A 21,739-nucleotide genomic window follows, 5' to 3' on the forward strand; every position below is an offset into this window, starting at 1 on the left:
CAATATTGGATGCTGTATCCAGGAAGATTCTGTAGCATTTATCACTGTGTTATTACCTTTGCTGATTCAATCACTTCGGCCGCTTGACAACCACAACACGACATGGATTAGTGTCAGTCTCTCAGCAACCCCAGATTCAGTTCGGATGTTTACCCATGAGAACATACGGCATGCTTTCCTGCTTTGAGTGCTCACAATTGCTCTCGAAACGAGAAAATGTTCTTAAGCCACTTGAACGGCGTGACATTGTTCCTGCTCCGTCTGGATGGAAACTCCTATTGATTTCTAAATGATCCTGGACATCGACGCGAGAAGTAATTGACTATTCACATGAAGAGACTTTTTGTTAGTGGCTCGCAAAGTGCTTTACATTGACTCCTCCATCGACGAGCGGGAGCTGTCCATCACCATGGTGACCTCGGCGGCTCCCTGACATCCGACCTCAAACAAGGTCACCGCTCTGAATGTCCCTTTGGAAGTCACAGGTTGAGAATGATAATATTAGGAAGGATAAGAGTGAATCGATGGGACAACTATCATCATGAAATTAAATAGCGAAATAAGAAAAAAGTAACAACTAGTTTTAAAGAAATCGCTATATCTGTAAGTAAGAAAAGTGGAAAATAATAAATAAAATGTATTTTTAGATGGACCTGAGCAGTCTAATAATGTGGTTATTTACATCCAAAATTAATGAGCTTCAGGATCTTTTCGAGCAACGTTTTTTCCAAGGATTTTGACCAGAAAAATCCGATTTTAAAGACGCACACTGTGGGAAGATCCTTTAAACGTTCCTGTTCTAACGACGCACGTCGATTTGGGTCGCGGGCGTGAGACCCTCCTGCAGGTCCCTGCTGGGGTTGGAACGCGCAGTCGGGTCGATGAGGGAGGAGATGTGGGAAAGACCAAATTGTTGCTCCGCGAGGCGCTATTTTTAGCCGGGACTACATCAGCGCTGACTGCAGACGCTGAAGGGAAATCACTTCATTTCCACGCGGAGGCGGAGGAGGAGCAGGAGGATGGACAGGGGTCTGGATCTGGACCTGCTGCTGGTCTCTGAGGGGGAGGAGGACGTCCGGCAGATGCCCACATCAAGTTCCGCGCTGTGACGGATCACAAGACCTGTGGAGGAGCTTCAGACGCCGCATGAACCGGGGCGAGGGTTCGAATCCCGGCCGGCTGGGCAGAGGAAAGTTGCCGCGGCGCTAGTGGGGGGGGGTCTCTCCCGCTTCATGAATGGCAGGATCATGGAGGAGATGCCATGCCAGCAGAGAGTCAAGACCCGACGCAGGAAGGGTCGCTGTCCGGCCGCGGCGCCGCTGCGCTCCTGCGAGGACGAGTTCAGCAGCCAAGAGTTGGAGGTCCTCTTCCAGAACTACAACCTCAAGCTGGAGCAGACCGCGACCCTCAAGGCGCTGGCGGTTCTGATCGTGGCCGCGTCCTCGCTCTCCCTGATGGAGCTGCTGTCCGGCCCGCGGCTCTCCGTGTCCAAAGGTTCGTACCCGGTCCACTGCGTGGTCTTCCTGTCGCTCTTCATCGTCACCAACGTCAAGTACCTGCAGGCGACGCAGCTGCAGCAGATCGCCAAGCTGGCGCTGCTCTTCAGCTTCACCTTCGCGCTGCTCTGCTGCCCCTTCCCGCTCGCGCTCGGCGCGTCCGAACCCGTGTCCGCCGCCGCGACCCCCGAGCAAGGCGTGTGGCAGCTGATGCTGGTCACGCTGGTGGCGTACGTGCTGCTGCCCGTCCGGACCACGCTGGCGGTCCTGTTCGGGGCGATGCTGGCCGCGTCCCACTTCATCGTCATCGCCACGTCCTTCACCGGGAGGAAGCAGACCCTCTGGAGACCCGTGAGTTTCGAACCCACAACCTTCAGGCTGTACATACGTTTTTGTTTTTTTTTAAAGTTGACCTTAAGTTGTAGTCCAGGTCCTTACACCTTCTACATTAAGACAAACTTTGATTTTGAAAAAAACGTTGTTGTTTTTTGTTTTGTTATTTGGGTAAACACAAACAAGACACGTGATACAAAGTATACACCAGAAAAGGTAATTGTATTACAGTTATAAAGTTTTATCTGCAAATCCAAACCAAACCATTTTGTAATTATTATTATATAAATGAATAGTGTGGTTGTTTTTTTCTGTTGAAACAACAACAACAACAACAACAACAAACATAATAATAAAAAAGTAATAATAATAATAATGACAATGATAATGATAATGATAATAATATTGCAATTATTCATATTAGCATATTAACATTAGTACTACTATTCCTATGATTTGTACATTACTTCTATCGTTTATATTTTTTATTTTATCACGCTATTTTTGTTGATTGTTCCTTTTTGTTAACATTTCTAAATATAAGATTGTTAAAAACAATATTTTAACTATTATTATTACGATTGTTTTTACAACACTAATAGTAAAACAAATTTGTGACGCTTTTTTCCACAACTTTTTGTTGTCTATATAATCTCTTTTGTTATTTAAAAATGTCATGAAACGTTTCATGTTTTTTTATGCGTTATAATAATCCATTATTTAATATATATATATATTATGCCTGTCTACTGTTAGTCTACTGTTTCCTTTATTAGTATTTCCTCTGTTATTCTTATTCCAATATATCTGTTAAAAACGTACATTTCAAATTTTGTCAATTTAATGAACAGTAATTTTCATTTGAGCACTTTTTGGGCTCACACCTGAGACACTCTTTGTTGATCATTTTTAACACCCTACACTTATTAAGCGACACACACAATACAAGTATTTTCAGATTCTAAAGACAGGAGCAGCTTGTGAAAGATCAAAAGTCTCTCAAATACTCTTGTTCTGAATCACCTGCTGGTCAACAGGAAGCAATGTCGTAATTTAATTGTCCATTGATGATCGATCAAAGCAGGCAAAAGTCAACTCTTCCAGGTTCTGGTGTGGCTTGTTGGAAGGTGTGTGAAAGTGTGTGAGTGCTGAATGGATCCTTCAGTCCCCTTTAAGTGAGCAGGAGGTTGATGATAGATTTTGGCAGCCTGCTCTAGAGTAGGAGGTTTGGAGATCTGCCCAGGCCTTGATTCACCAGATGAACAAAGCTGACGACGCTCGGCTGACACACTTCTTGGTGCAGAAGGTTTAGCTCCAACAACCTGAAGTGTTGACCCCGATAATGAAGCCAGTGCCCCTGAGCCAAAGGGGAACTAGTAGTAAAACTACAATAAATTTAGTTTTTGACATACAATGTATGCCTAAATGCCTCTTCATTCCAGGAGGAAATTGAGACAGGAGGCTTGTGTGAGGCCATGAAGTTGAGGTTAATTTGCCATCTGAACATGAACATTTGAATCTATAAGGTAAACATTTGTGCCTGGATGTCTTCCTGAGTCCAAAACAATGATAGAGGAGTAAGAAACCACTGTTTCATATCCTCACTCACCCTCTTTCTCTTCCACGTGGCCACTCTTCTTTTTGTGTTGCTCACCCTCTCATTGGTTCTCTTGCACACTCCCTTTTCAATGCACTTTCTTCCTCACAATTTCACACTTTATTTTTCTGTCATGCGCTAAATTGCTGGCTCCTTCTATTGCTGACTCCCTCTCTCTTCTTCATAATAACAAAAGTGTACTCGCACACGCACACACACGCACACACACACACACACACACACACACACACACACACACACACACACACACACACACACACACACACACACACACACACACACACACACACACACACACACACACACAGAAACCAGATATTGATTTTGTAGATAAAGTTGGAATGTTTACAGCAGGGATCTTGATCCAGAGCTTAAGTCTTGGTGCAGCAGAAGAAGAAGATGTGGGCACTTGTTAAAATCATTGATTTTATTTTCAGTGTTTTGGTGACCATAAAGTGATCTGCTTTATCTTAACCTTGAGCTAAGTTTAGTTTCGCTATTACTAGGGATGCACTGAAATGAAAATTCATGGCTAAAACGGAAAACTGCAAATCAGGAAACCAAAGCCAATAAAGGAAACACATGGAACTTGTGCTGCTCATTCTTTGTACCGTTATTATTATTACCATGTGCTTACCTTAAATTACCTAAATTAAGGCATTGCAGTTGTTTCAACAATGTCAAAGAATAATTTAATAACAAAATGGTGAAAATATTTATTTGTCATCGACATTTACAACAACAATGTCCAAAATAAAATAAAAAATATAAGATTCAGTTGTTAAACTAAACCACACTATGTACAGGCCCATAATAGACCAAAATATTTGTAGAACTGTAAAACGTTTCCTCATAAAAGTAAAGCCCATTCAAGTTAAGTGTACTTAACATGTTTATTTTGTAGGATAATTACAACAAAGTGCATTCGGAACAAGTGCAACTATTGACAGATAAGCTGAGCAGTGGAGCTTGTCTCTTGCCTAAAAAAATGTGTCAAATTAAATTAAACTTATTGACGTTTAAATAATTAAATAAATAAAAAAAATCCTCATATGAAATCATCACAGGTTTTTTCATAGCTATTTTCCCCATGTTTTTCTTCATAGAAGAATATGGTTGAGTTACAGTGCTTTGCATTTTATTATAATATATCCTACACACTAATCTCGACGTCATTAAAGGCATAATTCACAAAAGTTAATAGACATCGTGTTTCTTCCAGTCTTTCCATCACCTCAGTGTACAGTGTTGATTTATTAACGTGTTGTAAACACAAGAAGACCAAAAGATCAAGTGCAGTTGCAATGAAGTGCAGTGGATCTGAATAAATCTGGGTCATGTCATGCGTTTTTTTCTTAATTGAAGAACCATGTTGACTTTTGACCTTGACCAATTGACTCAGTTCAGGAGTCACTACTTCTCTTCGCCTCTTAGAAACCAACAATGTCTCGCCTTCACGTGACCTTTGAGGTAACAGTGGCGTCTAATCTGGATGTTTGTGGTCTGGTTCCTGCAGCTGGCCGCCAACGCCGTCCTGTTCACCAGCGTCAACCTGTCGGGGGTCTTTGTGCGGATCCTCACCGAGCGGACTCAGAGGAAAGCTTTCTTGCTGGCGCGCAGCTGCATCGAGGAGCGCCTACGCCTGGAGGACGAGAACGAGAAGCAGGTGAGGAACTGGAGCCGAGATACTGTTGAGTGGTCACTCCAATGTCCTTCAGACGTAGACTTTCAACTCAATGTCCAGTGATCCCGAGTTAAATATGCCCATGAAAATATTTTAATTGAAGGAAATTTCACTTAAAGCAATAGGCAGAAAAAGTGAAAAGGAATGTTTGATACATCAGTCTCCAAGTCTGAATAAGGTTTTGAATATTTAGAGTTTAGGCACCCGACTATAATATAATGACGGGAAATGTATATCAGTGATAACGGTAGTGCTGAGATTTAATTTTCGGCAAATATTGTTGCGTTAGGGAGCATGAACTCAACAAGTGTAATAGAGCAATGTCTACAGTAAGGACTTGGGCTGAGCCAAAAAACAAAGCTTTCCATTCCCTCTCACCTGTGGACTCAATCTAAAATAGCACAATGTCTGATGCAAATTTCACTCACTTTCTACTCACGCATTACTTTAAGCGTAAGCAGTTGCTTTTTTAGAGTTAAAGGCAAAGGTGTATGTCCAGATTAATGTAGACCGCTAAAAACACTCATAACCCTGGGTCAAGGTGACCCCAAGGCCCGAAAACAAGTATGTTTGTATTATCCCTTATGCTGCTCTTGGGTCGAGGTGGACGACCTCCGTGTATTCTATAAATACATGTGCAGTGGTGGAGGTCGTTAACCTTGACCCAGAAGCAACATAAGGGATACTACAAACATATTTGTTTTCGGGCCTTCGGATCACCTTGACCCTAACATAACGCAAGGGTTCAATTTATTTCAGTTTTTTGGAACAATTCCTCTTGTCTGGGCTTCAGTACAAGATGGCCGTTACATACTAGCACCATGGAGGTATTTGGATGTTTTTAAGTGTCTTTTTGGATGAAGAATGAGCTCCAGTCGCTACATTAAAAGGATACATACTTTTTTGCCTGTAACTACAGTAAATAACAGATTACCCTGAAAATAATCCCAACTCTTAATCGACACATGGGCGTGTACAATCACTTTAAATTAGTTTGCTTCTCTTCAGGTTTATTTAAACTGAAAGGGCATATTGAATTACTTGCACCTGAGTGATCTTTTTTTTTTGGAAACAAAAGGACATATCCAAAAAAAAATTCAGTTTTAGGGTCTAAAGTTGTTGGAAAGTCAAAATGGCTGTTCATAGACAGAGGAGTTCAGAGAAGCTGTCGGTTTGGTGACTTCCATAAATTTGTTTTATCTTGATCCATTTTTCCTCTAACATACGTCAAAAATCGTCTGGGCTCCGATTTGTTAGCATGTTGCGACTTTGTTAAAAACCTTTGATACTACAGTTAGGAAAGCCTCCAATGCAACCACATCGACTATAGATCTAAATTAGTCGCTTTTGGCTCAGATGACGTGTCGGGTGTTAACACGCCTTTAGCAATAGAAGGCCAGTCAGTCAGTGAAGGTTTAAATCAAGAGAAGGTGAGTGGTTTGGGCAATTTGCCAGGATGTCACCTGCGTACTCCCTAGACAGTAGTTCCTGGCCGGTCCTACTTGGAGGAAGCCTGGAGCTAAATCAAAATGATGACTTTACGTACAGCACCGTCAAATGGTTTTCCTGTTCGTGAAGTCCACTTATCTGACTTGTCTTTATAATTTTCATCACAGAAATAGATGCACAAGGTGTGGAAAATCTCAGCACACAACTTCTTTTTATAAGGTTTCAGGTGTAAATGTATTCTCCCACCAACTGGCAGTAACTATGACAGCAGCTATTTTAGGAAAGAACAATTACTGTGGCACAGACCCCCCCCACACACACACACACACACACACACACACACACACACACACACCACCTCCCATTCACCTTCATCGAGTCGTTTAACAATCAACTTCACAGAAACACTTTGTTACGAGCCGCACCCTTGTCGCCCGCCACGTGCACGGCGCCGCCTACAGAACGCGTCCGAGGCAAGAATTAATTACCCGGCGCGCACACTAAGCACCTGGGATTTGTAGATACGATGATGATATGCTGTGTTTTCCTCGGCAGCGAGCGGCTCCCTTCTGACAGGTAATTACACAAGCAGATTGCTTTCATGGCCTCTCTACTTGCAGTAAAGGTCACAGTTTATCTCGGGGAGGGAAAACGCACTCAGAGCCTTGATTGGGATCTGTCTGTGCGGGTCGACGGACGGTCAGCGCCCACGGACGGTGAAGGGAGCCGGTCCGAGGTCCCACACAAAGCATATTAAAATCAGATTAAGGCATGTTGCGGCGCAGGTATAAAAGCTAATTCAATTATATATGACAGCGTGTAGTTGTCGTCTGGGTAAACAGCTGTGGTTACCATGACGACAATCTTTTGATAGCTTAACTGGGCTTTCATTAGCGCATGAAGGTTCAGAACTTGACAGAGGAACCCTCGCTTTCTTCCGTTGAGCAATGATCTGCTGATAAAATAGAAGCATGGAAAATAATTCTATGGATAAAGATCAGGTTTTTTGTTATTTACAAATATGTTTAAAAGGGTACAATGTGTCCTCAAATGCTTCATTTAAAGTTTAATTTACTCATATAAAAGCTTTTGAAAGTAAGTTTCCACTAGCAGGCAAAAGTGCAACAAGACGCAGTTCATCAAATGTCCACAGGAGGCTGGCAGCAGAATAAATGAAATCAACCATCAAAAATCACGAAAGAAAACAAAGACAAGCTCGAGTTCAAAATAGAAGGCAGGAGAGGGTTGGGAGAGGAAGACACAGAGATGAAGAACAAAAACAAAGGTGACTAGTTAGTGTGAGACTGACTTGATCATTTAAGATTATGTGAGATGAGGAAAAAAAGACCAAAAGAATATGAAGAAATGTAAAAATAGAGAGCATTTAAAGATATTGAATCCAACTTGCTGGATCAAGATTCTTACCTACTTGGTCAAAGAAACCTCACACAAATAATAGAATATTTTCTGAGCAGCTGGTCCTGGACGATGGCAGTGAATAATGGATGATTGAAAGAGTAGAGGTATTTCCAGAAGGCGCTTCGGTGGCGTCTGGTCGTTGAAAGGTTATCTGATCCACTTTATTGTCCTCTGTGACTTTCTTCTTGAGCAACAGACCCTCCGTGTTTTGTCCCAGTGTGCCGGGGCGGCTTACATGTCCATGAGATCATCAGCTGTGAGGACTAGAAACTAATTAACACGTTATAAATAAATAAATGGTTGTCAATAGAGGGCGATGAGCTTCAGTAAGTCAGAAATACAAGGCTGTTTTTTTGCCTGACCGGGTCTATATGTCAACGTACTTTGACAATCATTCGCTGTTTGAGAGTAGTTTTGCAACATCTTCAAGCTGGTCATGGAATGACACCAAGCTGCTTGACCACATGTGCGTTGTGGGTCTCGGGTTGATCATCATTCCTAGTTGTTAAGAGTTGATGCTTAGAAAGTGAGCTAGAGCATTTTCCATTAAGGCTCCTTAACTCTTTATTGAATATCCAGTTGCTCTGGACAAAATTCAACGTGTGGATTTCAAATGACAGTCATTGCTTTTAGAAAATTCAAACTGTTAGCTGCTCAAACGCAGATCAAATTAACCTGTAAGAACAACAACAACAAGTGTTTTTTGAAGTGATGAAAAAATCAAATCCAATCGAAATGGACAGAGTTGCTGTGAAGAGTTCACTGAGAGGGAGTGAGTCAAATGGAGATTTTGTCAACTAGGTTTGTTTTTGTGCTTCTTTATGTAATTTTAAAGTTCTTCCTTGGTTAAGAAGTGGAATAAACTAAACATTTAAGACAAGACTTAACCCAGTGGAACATCCCAACACATTAAAAACCTAGTATTCTAGGGGTCAAATGGAAGACCTTTAGACATTTAAAAGATTTTTAAAACACAATTTTCCAGTTTGAATCATTTGTATAGTAAGTATTGCATACGAGATATGATCATTTCTTCAAATTTAAACCACTAAATTATTAAGCGCAGAACAGATCATCAAAATACTCTGAGCAAGCTAATTTGTTAGCGCAATAGTCGAAACCTCTCTCATCAGAATGTTCCACAAAATCGCGCCTCCAAAGATGCACAGCATTGACGCTCGAACCTCATGGGTCTTACACAAGAGAGGAGATGGATTGGATGATGTTTTTAAAATACTTTATGAGTCACTGGTGACTTAAAGGATAATTGTTGGTTAAATGATTTACTATTTACTTAAATCCTCTAAAGTTTGACTTTCTACAACAGATCGATACTTTTCTGTCCGTAGCGGAGGATCATAGACTTGATTCTCAGCTAGCATGTCCGTCTGAAGTTGTGCCTATGCCTCCTCAGGAGCGTTTGCTAATGAGCCTGCTGCCCAGGAACGTTGCCATGGAGATGAAGGAGGACTTCCTGAAGCCGCCGGAGAGAATCTTTCACAAGATCTACATCCAGCGTCATGACAATGTCAGGTACGGGGGTGTCATGGCGACGGCGGCGGCGGGGCGGGCGATTGTTTTGATCCAGGTGTCACCTGCTGTGACGTCAAAGTCCAGAATAGAAAAACAGCAATTATAGCTCGGACACCACGTAAAGGTTAAAGAACTGAAAGCTCTGTCGCGGATTAAAAACAGCTCCCGGTGAGGGTGGTGGTCTTAATACCCGTGGTCTCACAAAAAAAGATCAAATCACTTCTTCAAATCAAATCTTGTCTTTTACTGAAAGAATCCCTTTTTGAATCCGACAATACATCGGTCTATGAATTGATAATTATTTGATGAATTTAAAATCTAATTTACATTTCACGTTACTTTTGTTGTTGTTGTCGTCCGATTCGTCCACTATAGATTTAATACTTAAATAAGAAAAAAAAGTAATATTTTTGTGTTGAATGCTTGTTCTTTTCTTCCTTTTCTTCCCTTTCATTTTTAATTATTACTTCTCTTAAATGACTAACTCGCCCACCCTGTACAGTATTGTGTCTCATTCGAGTCCTTGAAGACAGAGGTTTTTGCACAGAATCCGTGCTCTTCCTATGAGTGTGCACTTCTGAACACATAGACCAAGATGTTGTTCCCATTACCTGCTGGGGCCAGCTTGGGTGTTAAACATCCCAGTGTACCACTTCCTTCACATGCCACACCCCATCTTCTGTAGCTCTTTCTTTAGCCCTTGCTATTCCTTCAGCTTCTTGAGTATGTTCACCTTCTGATAATTATCCACCAGCATTACGTCAAGACGGCTAGCACCATCTTCACCATAGGTCCTCTACTCCATACTCGCCATAAATGTTCCTGTACGCTCTGGTTTTCATGATCGAGCTTTAGCTGTCTGCATCTTACACCTTGCTGTGGTGTTCTTTACTGTCCAAGGGGCAAAACTGCACAGTCAGCATCTTGGGTCAACCCTAGCATGGTAGACGTCTGCCTCACCTCATCTCTTGCTGAGGCCCTGTTTTTGTGCATCCACGATTAGTGCCTCTGCGTTCTCTTTTACTCCAGCCATTGGCATGATTTCCGAAGTCAGCCACTTCTTCAATTGGTCGATAGTACATCGTTTGCAGGGGTTGTTCTTACCTTGATAGCCTTTCTGACTCCTCCTCCTTTTTTGGGCTTCGGTTTCCTGCAATCGTCAATGGAAGATCATCTTGATGGTTCAGCGGCTCGCTTATCCTCGGCCAACCTCCTTTTTCTTAGTGTACAGCCCTAGGAGTGGCTACCATCTTGTCCAAGGGCCTGGGTAATAAACCAATAGGATATCTGGTCTCTTGTTCTCTTTCAATTCAGTTGACTCTTCAGGACCTGTCTAGTCCTTCATATGTATTTATGCCATGGATGCTTTATGTACCATTTCTTCATCCAAACATCTCTCAGATAGATGCCGTCTGTCCAAACTTTGATGTACAGCTTGATTTCATCCTAGCAGAGGGGGTGCCTGAAGGTTTTCACACACTTAAAAACACAATTCATAACTGTTGTCCCTATCTTCAGACCTATGCAGAACAGCAGTGGGAAATGTATCTCTTATACCGCATTTAATGCTCACCAGTGCCACTGGCTTTGAGTTGGCTTTGAGGGTGAGCCTCGATGAGTTCTGAAGAAAGGTTCAGCAGTGTCCGGTGTACCTTATATAGCCTCAGGGAATCTCGTATCCGCTTGTACTTCATTAAGTCATAAACCATGTGATCAGTTCTGGTGTTGTGAAGTGTCTCTATCTTGCATAGAATCTCTATGATATAAATAGCTGTTCCATGTGTGTTTTACATATCATCTATGATACATGTACATGATATCAACTCACATTTTCTCATATGAGGATGACTCGAGCATCATTGCTATGATAATCAGGCATACCTTCAAAATAAGAGCACAGCAGTGAAAGTTTGACTCCACTCAACTCTCCGATCGGTGACTCATCATCATCGCCTCTTCAGCTGGCGAGCGAAATTTCGGGGCGAGAGCGAGTGACCCGACTCTGAGCTGATTACGTTCTAACGAGGCGTTAACGAGGAGCGTCGCATCCGAGCCGCGGGAGAGAGTGGGCGAGCGGGGCGAGGGAGCGAGTCGGCAGCTCCTGTGATCGCGAGCCTCTCCGCCGCCGCCTCCCTCGCCGCTGGCGCCGTGCCCGACATCTCACTTCCTGCTCATCTCCACGGACGGACATGTAAACACACGGCGTCGAGGAGAAACATCTAACACATCTGTCTCTCAAGGTCTTGAACGTTTGCTCACACCCTTACATCTCCTCCCTCGCTCCCTGGTTCTTTTCGCAATTAGACGCAAACATGCAAATGTGTGGTTGTTGGAGGTCATCGCGTCAAGATGGCTTCCCCTCCAAAAAGTGAATTATGGAAATGAACCTTTAAAGCACGGCTGTAAAGGGAGAAGAGCTGGTTCTCTATTCCACTACCGCTAACAGGTTTCTACCAACCTCACCAGGCCGATCACCTTAAAGGGTTTCATCATGCATTGTTCCACACCCCTCCCTGTTGTTCTCTGTTCCTGCCTCGAGCAGGATTTATACTGGCTCCTAACCCCAGCTCATTTGGAACCGAAGAAGCTTTTTGGATGGGAAGTGAAACGTCTTGCTAACTTTACACAGTTCAGTTGACTTCGCTTTTGAACCTCTTGGAAAACCCTGCTCAATTCAATACCAGGAGTTTAGCCACTAAGGCCGCTCGGATGTACTGAGTTGTGACCAAAAAAATAGATAGAGAGATAGATAAAACTGTATTGATCCCTCTGGAGGTCTCCTTCGGGAAATTGTTTAAAGGGCACCTAATGTGCAGATTTAAGTGTCTCTTAAATTGTTCTAGGACCTCTATTATACTCATCTTTTTTTCTTTTTGCACAAAACTCTCGTTTAATAAAGATATTTACATTAGAAAATACGCTTTAGCCCCGCCAACTTAAAATGCGCTGTTTTAGCTGAGAAGAAGTCTTGTCCAAGCAACCACGCCCACCCTGCTCTGATTGGTCACAAAAACACGAGATGCATTCAAGGACTCACGTAAATTTCAAACTCACCCCTGAAACTCCCGTTTTGTACATTAAAAACAAAAAATAAAAATAAGGTTTGCTTCTTAATGTACACATTACAAAAACACCTAAAGGCAGAAGTAACTCTCACCATGTTTACATAAATATATATTTTGTTTCACGATTAACGTGTAGGTACTTGACTGATTTAGGGCTTCTAGGGGAGGAAACCTCCACCGGACTGACATCAGACTGTAAGTAAGTAATAACTTCAAAATAGAGCAACGTGCATTTTGAAGAGGACGACTTCAATATTTACCACACGTGAATAAGTCAGGAGAGTTGGGTTTTAACATTAGGTGCCCTTTAAAACAATATGGTAAAGCATGGGTCAATGGTTATGGAACGGACAAAGAGGAATCCATTTGAGATGGCATTGGTCAAGATGTCTTCTTGGTGAGATGATGAATTGTCTCTAGTTTACATGACAACAACTCAAAATACCCCCAGAGGAGCTGGACAGTGTTTATGGAAACATGGGGCTTCTTTACCAAGGCTGCTAACCTTTGGTTTGGTTTGGCTAAACTTTGGTTATTGCTCCTTATGATAAGGTTCCAGGGTTGAGTCAATACTTGGGTGACTTAGGTCAGTCTGTCAAACTGAGCCTGAGAATGCAGTTGATACAAAACTCTGCAGCGAGAATTCTGACCTGCTCTAGTAGAAGAACTCACATTTCTCTGATCCTTAAATCTCTTCACTGGCTGCCAGTTTCTTTCAGGATCAACTTTAAAATTCTGGTTCTTACTTTCAGATCTATTCATGGTCAGGCTCCTCCTTACATCACTGATCTGATCCAGCCTTACACCCCAGCTCGGGCTCTGAGGTCTGTGCATCAGAATCTACTGATGGTTCCTCACACACGCTTTAGGACCAGAGGAGAGAAATCATCCTTCCATGCTGTTGATCCTAAGCTTTGGAACGATCTTCTTCTCCCTCTTTGTTTGATGGATCTACTGACTCCTTCAAGAAACATCTTAAGACCTTTTTATTTGTGCAGACCTTTCCTTGATTTTCTGAGACTCCTGTGTTGTTCTCTCTGTTGTCTTGACCTTTTATATTTTATTGAGTATTGTTTTGATTGTTTAAAAGCTTTGTGACCTTGCCTGGAAAAGCACTCTAAAAATATAAATGACTTACTTACTTACTTACCTTCACAATCTGATGTGTTGAAATTAGTTTTTTCATTAAATCTTTCTCTGAAATCCTCTATACATGATCAATGATAATTGAATTGATCTCCAGTCCATGTCCTGCCGCGTCCGTCACACATCTGTGGAACGCCGCCATGATACAAACACTCTATTACCGCAGTGATTCTCCTGATTACGGCTCATTAACTCGTGTTGTCTCCGTCTGATTCCTGATAAGACCAGCGAGAATCTCTCCACTTCCCTAAAAAAACCTGCGGCAGCAATTGAAGCTCTAATTGATTTCATTCTCTGGCGAAAAAACACATCCACTTATCACAGATTGGATTGTTGCGCCGTGACTGCTCTACTTTCCTTCGCCTTCAGGCTTTTCCCAAGCCAGTGATATCAGAGTCTGAGGTAGAATTTTTAGTTTCTTTGGTGAATAACCTCCTCTCTCCTCTCGCAGCATCTTGTTCGCGGACATCGTGGGCTTCACCAGCCTAGCCTCGCAGTGCACAGCGCAGGAGCTGGTCAAGCTACTCAACGAACTCTTCGGAAAGTTTGACGAGTTAGCCACGGTGAGTTGACATCTGAAATCCTCCCGAATCCTCATCGGACAAATGAGAAATATGACATGTGAAATCCAAGCAGAGGAATAAAAAAGAACCATTCTTAAGAAAATTAGAGGAGTAATATAAAGTGTTTGACGTTCTGCAGGAAGGAAACACATAAACAGGGTTCTGACACGTTCACCTTCTAATGATTTCCTTTGTGACCCTTTTAAAATCTTTTAGTTGTGTTAATTGGAATGCGAATAGTTCCAGTGAGAATAATGATCTTGATCAGAGTCTTTCTACGTTGAGGCCCTTTTTTTTTTAAATAATTATTGATTTCTCTGTAAATCGTTTTCCTCACATTTTATAGATAAACTGAATGTTTCTGACTCACTAATGCTACAAATTACAGTAAAAATAAAACAAATCATTATAAATATGTTACATATAAACTAATATTTTGAATAATCCTTTTCATTTCTTTCTTTTTTTAATGGCACATGTAGAATATTTGGAAATTTAAGAATGCGCAAAAAAAAGTTTGTTACAATTGGAATCTAATTATCTGGTGGCACTTCCATACAGCGTTGACGTAAAGTGAAGTACATTTGAATCCAACTTTAATCTGTCTCCGAATTAAAATGAAAAATGCTGAATAATACAATCTTACTTTCAGCAATCACATTTCAATTAAATGGAAAACTATTTAGATTCATGAGAAGCAAAAGTTTGTAGGAAGTCAGGTAATTTAATATTCACAAAAAACCTTTGGATTCTTATTAAAACCTAACGTGTAGCTAATGTATAAAGCACTAAAATTGGTAATTTTATTAAATCATGTAATCGTATTTATGTTATTATGAATTTGTATGAAACATTTATTTTCTTACAAATGGATTCAACAAAAAAAAAAATCAAACATTTATTAATTAGAAAAGTGGTTAAAAAAAATGTGATAATTGAATAATTGATAGCATCATAGGTCACTTATTTAGGATTGTGAAGTATTGTTTGACGAATTACCTTTTTAATAGAGAAAAAGAAACAAGGTGAAGTCCATCAGTTCATCAGTGAAAACTCACTCTAACTGACTCGTGTTGGTTTCAGAGATGCTGTTGAAATAGACTGTTGGACTTGATCCAGTTTATAGCAAGAATTAATTATGCATTTTGCATCATTCAGCATGCACACAAATATTGATTCAAAGGTTTAAAAAAAATGTGAGAAGGCCACAATATGTATAAATATTGTCAATATTGCATGTGGCCCCCGGGCCACACTTTTTTCAGTTCTGCATCAGTCAAAGGGATCAAATTCAAACCGAGAATACAGAACAAAATGACACAAAGCAGCTACAGAAACACAATAGAAAACACAGATAACTGAATTTATGACTCGCTGTTCGATGAAACCTCATACATAGATCATGTGACCTTCTATGGTCACACCTTGGCAAAAAACACACACACAAACACACACACACACATCGTTGAGTCACATGATCAGCCGGATTATCCCTCATGAGTTCATTCTGAGTCTTAGACATCAGTGGCAGCTTAGCAGAGAGAAAGAGTCCTGATCCACGAGTGTGTGGCTGCATATCAGTGCAGGAAGCCATTATATAGAGATCTTCTGATGAGGCCGTGTGTGTGTGCGTGTATGTATGTGTGTGTGTGTCAATCCAGCTGTAACCTGATTGAGATTTATATGCTGTCGTGTCAGAGGGAGAAAAATTCACTTCCAAACGGGCTCCGTCACAGCAGCTGAGTCGGTGTGTGTTCCCCAGAGACTGCACTTATCTGAAACAGCCTGACACACACACACACACACAGAAACACTTTTGTCAGATCATATGGATAAATGCAGATCCTCCAACCCGACAGGTTTCTCAGTCTTTAGTCAGTTATGAACCCGTAGACGACACACTAATCACAACAACACACAACTGTTGGTGAACTCAGGCAACACGCTCAAACACAATTAACATTTAAAAATCAAATAAAAAACACACAATGATGTAAAAAAGCCAAATAAAATACTGATGCATACAACAACTTACATGAACCACATCAACTTAGACACAAAAATGTAACACACATCAACTTAGAGATAAAAATGCAACAAATTAACTTAGAGACAAAATGTAACACACATCAACTTTGAGAAAAAATTTAACATGAATCAACCTAGAGAGAAAATGCCACACACATAAACTTAGAGACAAAACGTAACACACATCAACATAAAGACAAAAATGTTACATACATCAACTAAGAGACAAAATACAACACACATAAACTAAGAGTCAACATGCAACACACATAATTTAAGAGACAAAATGCAACACACATAAACTAAAGGACAAAATACAACACACATAAACTAAAGGACAAAATACAACACACATAAACTAAGAGACAAAATGCAACACACATAGACTAAGAGACAAAATGCAACACACATAAACTAAGAGACAAAATGCAACACACATAGACTAAGAGACAAAATGTAACACACATAAACTAAGAGACAAAATGCAACACACATAGACTAAGAGACAAAATGCAACACACATAAAGTAAGAGACAAAATTCAACACACATAAACTAAGAGACAAAATGCAACACACATAAACTAAGAGACAAAATGCAACACACATAGACTAAGAGACAAAATGTAACACACATAAACTAAGAGACAAAATGCAACACACATAAACTAAGAGACAAAATGCAACACACATAGACTAAGTGACAAAATGCAACACACAGACTAAGAGACAAAATTTAACACACATAAACTAAGAGACAAAATGCAACACACATAAACTAAGAGACAAAATGCAACACACATAGACTAAGAGACAAAATGTAACACACATAAACTAAGAGACAAAATGCAACACACATAAACTAAGAGACAAAATGCAACACACATAAACTAAGAGACAAAATGCAACACACATAGACTAAGAGACAAAATGCAACACACAGACTGAGAGACAAAATGTAACACACATAAACTAAGAGACAAAATGCAACACACATAAACTAAGAGACAAAATGCAACACACATAGACTAAGAGACAAAATGTAACACACATAAACTAAGAGACAAAATGCAACACACATAAACTAAGAGACAAAATGTAACACACATAAACTAAGAGACAAAATGCAACACACATAGACTAAGAGACAAAATGTAACACACATAAACTAAGAGACAAAATGCAACACACATAAACTAAGAGACAAAATGCAACACACATAGACTAAGAGACAAAATGCAACACACATAGACTAAGAGACAAAATGCAACACACATAAACTGCGAGACAAAATGCAACACACATAAACTAAGAGACAAAATGCAAAACACATAGACTAAGAGACAAAATGTAACACACATAAACTAAGAGACAAAATGCAACACACATAAACTAAGAGACAAAATGCAACACACATAAACTAAGAGACAAAATACAACACACATAAACTAAGAGACAAAATGCAACACACATAGACTAAGAGACAAAATGCAACACACATAAACTAAGAGACAAAATGCAACACACATTGACTAAGAGACAAAATGCAACACATATAAAGTAAGAGACAAAATTCAACACACATAAACTGCGAGACAAAATGCAACACACATAAACTAAGAGACAAAATGCAACACACATAAACTAAGAGACAAAATGCAACACACATGGACTAAGAGACAAAATGCAACACACATAGACTAAGAGACAAAATGTAACACACATAAACTAAGAGACAAAATGCAACACACATAAACTAAGAGACAAAATGCAACACACATAAACTAAGAGACAAAATGCAACACACATGGACTAAGAGACAAAATGCAACACACATAGACTAAGAGACAAAATGTAACACACATAAACTAAGAGACAAAATGCAACACACATAAACTAAGAGACAAAATGCAACACACATAAACTAAGAGACAAAATGCAACACACATAAGGGGAAAAATGTAACAGGCATCAACCTAGACACAAAATGTTACACATGTCAAAATGAATGACGTATATAAATGAGTAGCTTCACACAACAAGCCAATGTAGCCAAAGACACACACCATAACGCCCTGATGAGTGCAATTCAATTCACTCAGAGCGAGCCAGATGTTGGCAGAACACACACTAAAGATGTAAGAGTTGCAGGTTTGCTGTATGTTATCTGCTCTTTGATGACACACACGTGACACACACACACATTGTCATGCATATTGTGGAATCTCATATCCTCCCACGCCAGGATCTTTCTGCTCCTCTGAGCAGGAATCCAGAGCAACACGTCTTCGCTCCTCCTCCTCCTCCTCCTCCTCCTCCTCGCCTGCAGATGTCTTGAGTCTTTCTGAAAGTGTTGGTGTATCAGTTCACCTGTGTGTGAGCTCGCAGCCTCGCCTGTGTGTGGATGCCGTCATGGATGCCAAGTTCTCGTGTTTCGTGTGACAAAAAGCTGCATGTGTGTGTGTGTGTGTGTGTGTGTGTGTGTGTGTGTGTGTGTGTGTGTGTGTGTGTGTGTGTGTGTGTGTGTGGGTGGGTGATATTCTACTTCAAGAGCATGGCAGACCAATTAAAGTTACCAACAACTATGCTCACCGTTGATGTGCCAACGTAGGAGTATCTGTGTTTCTACTCAGTACTAACCTCACATATCTGGTCCTCTCTGTGGCATTTCATCCTTTGCTTCCGTTTGAATTATCTATTGCTTATCTACAAGATGCTTTTGTGTTTCATGATCTTCTCTGGTTTATACACTTTCAGTGTTGAGATGTTTACATCAGAGACACATTAACGATCAATATTGAATCAAAAACCAACACACACAGGTGTTATTATTGCATGAGTGGATATTAAATTATTCACAAACTTTTTCACTCACCACACTGATTATCTTTATTCATTGAGACAACCTGATCGATTCAACCTGAGAAAAAAATTGAAGGGATTTAAGGCTTGTTTTTATAATATAATGATCAAAATGATTGGCACCTGATCGCTTCAAGTCTTTCTCCACAGAGAGTCACAGATCATGTGATCATGTGATCGGAGCGTTACATACACACTTATATACACACTTAATACACTGTCACACGATTTGAACACTGTCACATGATTTGAACATGTGTGATTTGTAAGCAAAACAATTTGATGTTATAAATGTAACAAGAATACACGTGTGTGATGTGCAGGTGAGCCACAGATTGGAATGAAGCTCAGAGTCGATCTTCACAACATCAACACCTTAAAATTCATCTAAAAATGTGTCAAATAAGCCCCTGATCATCTCTGTGAATAAGGTATTCCTGTTAATAACCATGTAGGTATAACATAAACACTTACACCGAAGCACGTCTGCACCGATGTAGATCTAAAGTATCAGAAACGTTTAAAGGAAATAATTGACTCAGGTTCATTTGAATATGATTTAAATATGTAAATTGAGGCGTGGAAAGGGACAAACAAGGCTGTGATTCATTTCACGTTGATTTAGATGAACAAAAGTGATGTATTGTGTGCACGCACAGATTCATACAAACACGTTTTTGGATTTTTTACAACAAATGGGCGTAAGAATCATAGACTGAATATTTTTGGACCATTTTCTGGATTTGAGTGTACGCCTGTTTTTCTCCACGATCAATAAAATTAAAATGAAAACATGAAGTAAAAGTGGATTAACAGTATATATTTGTTATTTTTAAACATTTCTAAATTGCATCAAATACCTTACATTTAAAATTAAAAAAACGAAAATGAGGGACTTTTTACAAATTTAATTTAATTTAATTTAATTTAAAGGGACAATAAATACTTACACTACTAGACTAGCTGTCTTATTGACGTCTAATAGATGTGTTAGCGACGTCGAAGCTTAGAACTCTTTAAGACAAGACGACAATTAGGGCTAGTCCAAGCAAAAGAAAAAAACTAAAATGACACCAAAAGTAATTTTTGCAAATAGTTTTTAAACAAATTTATAGGGCAAAAAGGGAAAAAAAAGCAGTGAAGAAAAAAACGTGGTTATATTTACAGTTAAGAGTAACATTAGGAAAGAAAAACAATAATAAGTTTGTTAGCTGAAGTAAAAAATGATTTATTCATGGTCCAGGTTATAGTTTTACGCTGACCCCATGAGGCCCACGTACAGTAAACAGAGCCGCACTTTGCCCAAGGTCAGATGTACATGATGATAGTTCGGTTATTTGTTGTTTTTGATGTGTTGCTGAGCTTCGAGCATCCAGGAATCCAATATCAATATTATATTATAAAACTATAATATTATTTTTCCAAAATGTGGTATTTGTAGCCAAATACTGACAAAGCCATAACTGTGCTTCTTCTTTCAAACTGCTCGTCCACGCAGGAGAACCACTGCAGACGGATCAAGATTCTGGGTGACTGTTACTACTGCGTGTCCGGACTGACCCAGCCGAAGGCAGACCACGCCCACTGCTGCGTGGAGATGGGCCTGGACATGATCGACACCATCGCGTGAGTTCCCGAAACGCACAAGAGTTATTAGGGGTATCCTGTGCTGAACAGGTGGGATTTGAGTTGAGATTTGAAGAGGGGGAGAGAGTCAAGGTCTGGTGGAAGAGAGTCACAATTTTTAGGAGCAGAGCGACTGAAGTCTGAGGGGTACAGTAAGGTTGAAGGAAGAGGAGGGATGGAGGAAGCGAGTCGGGGTGTTGATAGATATGAGGTCAGACAGGTAGCCATGGGAGAGATTGTGGATTGACTTGGTGTACAGGAGGAGTTTGTAGATCATTTGTTGGTTGATGGGGAGCCAGTGAAGCTGCTGGTGGGATGTGGGGGTTTTGGTGATGATGTTTAGTGGGACTTCGTTTTGTGCTCCCCCTACAGGTCGGTGGTGGAAGCTACAGAAGTAGACCTGAACATGCGGGTCGGTCTGCACACCGGACGGGTTCTGTGTGGAGTCCTGGGTCTGAGGAAGTGGCAATACGACGTCTGGTCCAACGACGTCACGCTGGCCAACGTGATGGAGGCCGGAGGGCTCCCGGGGTGAGTGCGCTCACACACACATAAAGAGACGCGCACATGTTTACAACACAATTTAGTTTGTGTTTAGAGCAAGAAGGTCGCTGGTCAGGCTTTTCTGTTGGGAGTGTATGTTCTTCCCATGCTTGTGTGGGATTACTCCAGGTACCTCTTATATGAATAGATTTCAGTGTGCAATGTATCCTCACACTTACACGACCCCGATTATTTATAACTAGTTATTAATAACCTTCCTTTTTTTTGTTAAATAATAATGATCACTTGGTCATTTTCAAGGTGAAGGTACAAAAGTTACAAAATTACAGACTACAGAACATGAAAATACAAAGTTAGTGTATAGTGTGTTTATTTAAAATTGTTCATTTAATTACTAAAGATAAAAGTTTTATTC

At 40.5% G+C, this 21,739-nt stretch overlaps 1 protein-coding gene across 1 annotated transcript in view; it reads left to right on the top strand.

The window, feature by feature from the left end:
• Positions 1-547: 547 nt before the first annotated feature.
• LOC148086548 (adenylate cyclase type 1-like) overlaps positions 548-21,739 on the top strand; it is a 38,669-nt gene continuing 17,477 nt past the window's right edge. Inside the window, exons 1-6 of the mRNA XM_087784677.1 lie at positions 548-1,847; positions 4,964-5,113; positions 9,414-9,532; positions 14,195-14,306; positions 20,693-20,820; positions 21,193-21,351. Coding sequence (XP_087640803.1) covers positions 1,233-1,847; positions 4,964-5,113; positions 9,414-9,532; positions 14,195-14,306; positions 20,693-20,820; positions 21,193-21,351 — 1,283 coding nt within the window. The 5' untranslated portion in view covers positions 548-1,232. The remainder of the gene's footprint in view (positions 1,848-4,963; positions 5,114-9,413; positions 9,533-14,194; positions 14,307-20,692; positions 20,821-21,192; positions 21,352-21,739) is intronic.

The sequence above is a fragment of the Callionymus lyra genome, chromosome 2 (genome assembly GCF_982586985.1).
Source record: "Callionymus lyra chromosome 2, fCalLyr1.hap1.1, whole genome shotgun sequence".
Classification (NCBI taxonomy): domain Eukaryota; kingdom Metazoa; phylum Chordata; class Actinopteri; order Syngnathiformes; family Callionymidae; genus Callionymus; species Callionymus lyra.